Source organism: Vombatus ursinus, unplaced genomic scaffold, assembly GCF_900497805.2.
Source record: "Vombatus ursinus unplaced genomic scaffold, bare-nosed wombat genome assembly UNPS02006342.1, whole genome shotgun sequence".
In the NCBI taxonomy this organism is placed as follows: Eukaryota; Metazoa; Chordata; class Mammalia; order Diprotodontia; family Vombatidae; genus Vombatus; species Vombatus ursinus.
In genome coordinates this window covers 5,715-12,854 of record NW_020946120.1, presented here as the reverse complement: position 1 = coordinate 12,854, position 7,140 = coordinate 5,715, and the positions used below count along the sequence as shown (strand labels likewise).

Below are 7,140 nucleotides of genomic sequence, written 5' to 3'. Positions count from 1 at the left end.
TTTGCCTCTTGGAGTCCCTTTCTTCCTCTCTGTGTTCATGCCTGCACACCCAGTAGAGTCAGTCTCCCTGAGGGCAGGGATTCCCATGCTCAGAGCTGAGGACAGTGCCTCCTGCCTAGTGGATGTTTGATAAATGCTGATTTATTTTACCTTATCTCTCCCTCCTTCCTCTTAGCTCAGGCTGAGGTGTCACCAGTTTTGGGACAGCCATAGCTCACAGTTTCCCTTCCCTCTGCTCCAAGCACACCAGGATCTCCTGAAGTCCATTTTCCTCTAGTTTGTCTTCCGTACGATGGGCATGACGTGCGTGTGGCTGTGTGTGACTTAGAGACAGCCACGGTACCAGGAGGCCTTTCCTTAGAGGCAGTGGCAATGCGAACATCCCCTGGGCTCTTGTCACTCCTCTAGAAGGTATCTGGGCTGCTTTTGTGTTGGGAAGCAAGGGCAGAGGCATTTTAAAGCAGGTTGAAGGGAGGCCCAGGGCTCAGCCGCTGCAGGACTCAGGAGATGTGCTCTGGTGAGGGTGGATGGCTAGCTAGAGAGCTCCTTTTGACTCTGGGCCTTTGTGTGTCTCCCTCCAGATTCGAGGAAGGTGGCAGGAGAAAGTGTGGCCAGTACTGGCCCTTGGAAAAAGACAGTCAGATCCGATTTGGCTTTCTCACGGTGACCAACCAAGGAGTGGAAAACATGAACCATTATAAGAAAACAACGCTGGAAATTCATAACACAGAAGTAATCCTCTCACGTTCCTTCTCTGTGATGCCTCCCTTTTGGAGGGAAAAGCTTGTGTTGTCAAATCTCCAGCTAGCATTGATTTTGGTGTAAGGGAAAAGAAAAATTGGGAGGCACTCCATGCTGGTGTCTGGGTCTCTGATTGGGGGACTTCCCGTGTACTCCATAGCGAGTCACATCTCCTCCTTGCCATCCCAGCCTTGCTACCCTAATGCTGTGGTGGCATTGCACATGAACCCTACAACATGGGTTGTCCTAGGCCTATGATCTGGGATGCCCCCTTGGGAAGTGGAGCACCAAGACTTGCTGAAGAAGTAGTTTTTTGTTTTGCTTTTTTTCCAGTGATTGGAACTGGAGCTTGCATCCTGGGGAGGTTCTGATAGGGGGAGTTCAGGAGAAGGGAGAAGAACCAGGAAGAAAGGCACTGGGGAAGGGGCTCCGTGTAACTAGGAAGAAAAAGATGGGGAAGATGGATGCCCAGAGGGAAGGGGACTGAGAGGGCTGAACAGAAGAAGGATGAGGGGCCATGAGGCAGAGAGGCAAAAGTATTAGGAGGAGTGAAGGTTACAGAGGGGAGAGAAGGAAGGGATGCCTAGCATTGACTGGTGGTGACTTTTGGCCCTCAGGAACGACAAAAGAGACAAGTGATCCACTTCCAGTTCCTGAGCTGGCCAGATTATGGCGTCCCTTCTTCAGCTGACAGCCTGATTGACTTCCTCAGAGTGGTCAGAAACCAGCAGAAGATGGCGGTCAGGAACTTGGGACCACGCTTCAAAGGTCATCCCAGAGGGCCGCCCATCGTGGTCCACTGCAGCGCAGGCATTGGCAGGACAGGTAATGACTTCCGGCTGGGATCCCCGTGTTCCAGGGGACTAAAGGCACAGAATGCTGGGGGCCACAGTCGTCAGTTTTCGGGAAAAGTGTTCCTTAGATTTGTGGCGGGCAGATTTCCCTAGGATGCCTCGTTTAATGTGAATTTGGCAACTCCAGTGTTAGCCACTGACTGTGATAAATTTACAAAACAGACATTGAAGAATATTCTAACAGAGTTGCCTGTGACCAGGGAAGGCTGAGGGCATGCTAAGCCAAGTAGGGTTTTCCTCTCCCTTTCCCCTTTCTTCCTTTTCTCTTTCCTTCCTTCTCTCCTTCCCCCTTTCTTTTTCCTTTTCCCTTCTCTTAGTTCTTTCTCTTCTCCCCTCATCCCACCCCTCCTTCCCGCGATGGGCAGTAGCCCTTTTCTATCCATAATTGAGCAAACAGGTTTTTTTCTAGGAGAATTATGACATCAGCAACATTATCTGTTCTAGACCGGCCATTCCGTAGTCCCCCCACCTTCTGTTCTGAGTAATACTTGGTGGAATGAAGGGCCAATGTACCTGTCTCATGCCTCACCCTACCCAGCCATTGAGGTGACTCTTGAAAGGAATTGGGTCCTGTCTCTTATTCCAGTTGGAGGGTCCTTGCTCCACTTTTTCCCTCACTGTTCCCATACCTCCATTGTGTTCTGGGACAAGCATCCCTTCTTATCTTGATATCTTGTTTTAAATTGTCTTCATTTCCACGTAGAGCTTTCCTTCTCCCCCCACCCCCAGTGAGCATCCGTTGTGACAAAGAATAAAAAAGCAGACACATCACTCCCCAACGCATCCATTAAGCCTGATGGATGTGCAGTGTGTCGCCTCTGCCATCTCCTCTTAGACGCGCCCTTGTGCCAGCTTGTTTCCAGGTGTCCCGACTCCCATGGCAGGTGTCTGCTGTCGCTGTTCTACATTCTTTTCTGTTTCAGACTACTTTTGACAGAACTTCAGTTCCTTTGGGGCAGGGGCTTTACTGGCAGTAAAGCAAGCTCGACCATCTACTTCCTTCTACAGGCACCTTTTGTTCGCTGGACATCTGCCTGGCACAGCTGGAAGAGCTGGGCACGCTGAACGTGTTTCAGACAGTGTCCCGCATGAGGACCCAGAGGGCATTCAGCATCCAGACCCCGGAGCAGTACTTCTTCTGTTACAAGGCCATCATTGAATATGCCTTGAAGGAGGGCTTGGTGCCCCCTGGCTGCCATCTGCTGAGCATCGAGAGGCAGTAGCTGGCACCTGGGGCCTCTCACCTGGTGCAGGAACTGGCTGCCCATCAGTAACCTTCCGCCAGCCTTCCTCCCTCTCCCTGGGACACTGCCAAGCCCCTAGGCGGCCATCAGTAATGTTGAAACATCCACCTCTTTCTACGTCTCCTGGTACATGGCAGCCTTTTCCTTTGGCTAGCTAGCTCTGATGAAATCTCCACAAGTAGCCAGTGGCTAGCAGCTCGTGTTCTTAATTTCTAGCACCTGCTATTGAACTGTGCCTTATTAAAACCAAATTGTGGCTACCATTTCTGACAGGGGTCCCCAGAGGTAAGTGGGAAAGCATCTTCTCTTCCCCTCTCAAACCTCCCTCACCTCGACTTTGCCATAGTTTGATGGGGAAGGAGGTGAGAGACCTCCTCTAGTTCATCCCAGGAGAATTTGATCAACCCCATATCTTAGAGGTCATCCCCAGTGCCAAGAAGGTGTAAGAAGTAAGGCATGTCCTCCAGTCTTATCTACCATTCTGTGTGCCTGTGTATGTATGTTACGTGTGCGTGGGTCTGGATCTGTCTGTATGTGTGTGTATGTAATATATACTGTATGTGTTAATATGTACGTATTATATAAATCCATATGTACACACCTCTTTCCAGCAGTTCATGGGGCTCCATGCTGGAGGTCAGGCTGCCATGTTCCTCGGAGGTCGCTTCAGAAACGGCACTGTTCGTTGCCCATGGGGCGCTCCCACCCGAGGGAATGTGGGAGGGGAGTCAATTATGCATTATGTTGTTAGACAGGGAGGATGTTGTGACAATGTCCTTCACCCTACTCCCCGCCATCTACACCCTCTCCTGAGTGTGGACCAGTCCCCCTCTTGGTCATGGCCTGTCTTTGGCCCTGGGAATGCTGTATGTGGTGACCCTGGTGCGTTATTCTCCCAACTTAACATTTTTTTTCTCTGTTTACCTTATCCACTGGGGAAACCCTTTACCTTGAATAAGGAGCTGCAGATCTCCACTGTGACATTCGAACCCCTATTTCTCCCTAGTCCTCCCCAGGGGATGATGGGGATTAACTCACTGAGGAGCCAAGGCCAAAGGCAATCGGTACGAAGTCTTCAGAGGGCTCACGGGACCCTGGGCACAATACGGGTTGGGGAGCTTGACCTGAGGGAATCACTTGACGAGAAGAGCTTTTCTTTCTCATTTGCCTTTCTGAAGCATTCCCCTCTCTGCTGCCTCTTACCCCTGCCTTCCGCTGCATCCCCCTGCCTTGTCATCGGGATGCTACATCCTGGTTCTGGGCCAAGAAAGAGCTGAAAGCGGCTCCTGGCTGGGGGCTCCCCACAGAGAGACCCCCCAACTCTGGAATTGCTGTTCGTCACCCCACTGTCCTGCCCCAGCCCAACATCACCAACAGCTCCACCCTGTGCTGAGGGGAGACCGTCAGTAATGCAAAAACTCCTCTCTCACAGAAGATGAGGTTGGCGGCTGAGCGGCCCTCGGTCATTTGATACTGTAACAAGCTCTTTGAATGTGTATATTCTTATTTTTACAATCTTTTCATTTTGTATTTAACGTTCAAGGATTGAGTCAGATTTGGAGAATAATTGTAAATGTTCATATTCAATACCTTATGGCGATACAATTTTGTATTTACATATAAATATACCTACAAATGATCTGACCCTTTTAGCTTCTTTGATGTAGCATCATGGGGTGGGGGGAGGAGGGACGGTATGCAGCGAATGTTCTCTTCTGAGATTGCAAGGGGAAGGGAGAGAAGCCCCATGTCCTTTGTCCCAAAGGCTAATTCTCCTGTAGAGAGGATTCTCCTGTAGGGCTCCCTTCTGGAAAGGAGCCGGAAGAAGGTTGCTGTCAGGGACCAGGGTGTTCTGTACACTCCCTCCCAGATGACAGCCTTTCTGGCAGGATATCATGAAGTAGGCCAATCAATAAGTATTGTGGTGTTCTGTGCTTGGCACTCCTAGACATACAAAAGAAGACACAGTCCCTGCTCATCGGCAGCTCATGGCCTAATTGGAGAGACAGGACTAACTCATGAAATGCTAGTAACCAAATTGGGTTGTGATAGATTTGTGGGTGGCATGGATCAGAGGAGATCACTGCAGGTTGGGGACAGGGTCCTATTCAGAGAGGAGGAGGTCTGGTACTGCTCACAAAGATCCCAGGGAGCTACAGCAAGGCCATGGGACCACAGAGAGGGGCAGAAGAAGGCAGGCATCTCGAGTCCTGGCCTAAGTTTCTCTTCCATGGGTTGTTAACTGCAGCAGAGGAACCAGGATGCATGAGCTTCTGCGATCTTCACTGCCCTTTAAAGCCCCTCCATCCATAATAAACTGGCCCCCGGTGTCATTGGGCATTCTCGTGGGCAGTTGTATCTCTATAGCTAGATCTATATGTTTCTCTCTATAGCTTCCTTATGCGGACTACCAGTCTGTAAAGAATTAGAATACAAGAATGTATACTGAAGAGGTGGTAGGGCCTGGTGGATGGAATGCAGTTCTTGGAGATGGGAAGGCCTCGATTCAAGGCTGGCCATGATGGTAGGCAAGTCACTGAGCCTCTCAGGCAAGGTTTAGAATGTTTCTGGCCTTGCTGCTTGGCTGAAACATAGACGACCATCTCCCATCCAAAAGAGTGCTGAAGACAGCCAGGATACTGGGTGTGTTGCCACTCTTCACTAACCAGTCTCTTAACTGAAGGGCCTTGTGGTTCTCTATGTGATACAGGGAAATTGCCATGATGGAGACAATTTCCACAAAGAGAATTCCCCAGACCAGTGCAATCACAACCCAAAATTAGTAAGTATGCTAACTACACTAAAAATAATTTCATCTTTCTTTGAAAATTCCTGATGAGGGTGTCTTTCTGCACCTCATATTCATCCTTTTGAATCAGATTTCTCACGATACTTTGGCTCTACAGGGAGCCCTTCAGGTGCAGCAGCCTTGGGCCCCATTAGTTGACCACCATGCTTTTCCAGCTGGCCATGGCCCTACTGAGTTAGGTCTGCAGAGGAGTGGGATCCCAAAAGTATTTTTCAGGCCACTCCCCAAATTCTCCCCTACCTACGGGCTGCTCCATGTGCCTACTTTGCCCTGTCCACCTCTTATAGGCGCTATGGAATACTGTTGCCTTGTGTTCTTAGCACTAGGGATCAGTAGGTGGAAATGGAAGTGGCCTTGATTTCCAAGCTTCAATCAGGTTTTGCCAGGATGGAAGTTCTAACTTCAAGGCTAGCCCACCTGCCATCCCATTACTCCCAAAGCATTTCTTCACTTCCATGAAGGGCAAATGAGTAAACAACTACTGTCTTCATGGAACTTATGTTCTAATGGGAGCAATGTCCCGGACAAACACATTAGCCATAGAATCTGTTACATAAGTACAGACGGCTATGCCAGTTTGGCGAGATGGGTCAGACGGGTTTTATTGGTACATTAGACAACATGGGGACTTGGGACCAATCAGGAATGGCTACTTGGAGGGGTTGACCTCCATCTTCTTAGTGTTTGAAGAAGCCATTTCTTCTCTGTCCTATAGTTTTCTATTTTCAGACTCCTCATGGTCAAGGGGTCACCTAGGGGCCTTTGGTAGGTTCCCAAGTCCAGGCCGTATTTCTGACTTCAGGTGAAAGCTGCACTCACATCCTCCCCACCAGTCTACTTATAAAAAAGCCTCAAGAGAAAGAGGTTGGACCATTTCCCCCACTCCTCAGAGTATCTTATAAAGCCCATAGTTGTGAGTTGTGAGTCAGTGAGCTTCTGTTGGATACCCACTGTGGAAGAGAGATGACAAGGCTCAAAAGCACAGCCCTGGCCTCGAAGGGCTTACAGTTTTGAAGCTTTAGGAAGAAGTCATAGGAAAACAGGATGCCAGGGACCTCTGTGATCACTTAATCCAACCCTCTCCTTTTATAGATGAGGAAACTGAGGCAGAGAGAAAGGAAGTGACTTAGGGTCATATAGGTAGAAAGGAATAGAGCCCAGAGTTTGAATACTATTCCTATTTCACCTAAGTCTACTGTAGTCTCTATTTTTTCTTCTCTCTCTTGAATACTTGGTACTAATCCCTCCTGTGGAATATTCTGACAACTTGAAAGACATTCACATGTTTGGACATTTAATGAATTTTGTGTATGTAAATTTTTGTTTTAAAGCACATATACCAAAACCCCTCTTATATCTAAATTCAAATATGGCACAATAAAGGGGAAAAAATTCCTTTGAAAGTGCTTGTGGACTTTAGTTTCTGAGCCAAGCGGAAAGGTTTTGTTTTGTTTTTGGTTTTGATTTTTGATTATCCCTGGTCACAAATTTT

General features: G+C 48.7%; 1 protein-coding gene across 1 annotated transcript; it reads left to right on the top strand.

Annotated features, from left to right (window-relative positions):
* Nucleotides 1–492: 492 nt before the first annotated feature.
* LOC114032994 (tyrosine-protein phosphatase non-receptor type 9-like) lies at nucleotides 493–4,484 on the top strand. Its single transcript, XM_027848440.1, has 3 exons — nucleotides 493–732; nucleotides 1,359–1,566; nucleotides 2,604–4,484. Exons 1-3 carry the CDS (start codon nucleotides 508–510, stop codon nucleotides 2,816–2,818), a joined length of 648 nt encoding a protein of 215 aa, XP_027704241.1. The 5' UTR covers nucleotides 493–507; the 3' UTR covers nucleotides 2,819–4,484.
* The last annotated feature ends 2,656 nt before the right edge of the window (nucleotides 4,485–7,140 follow it).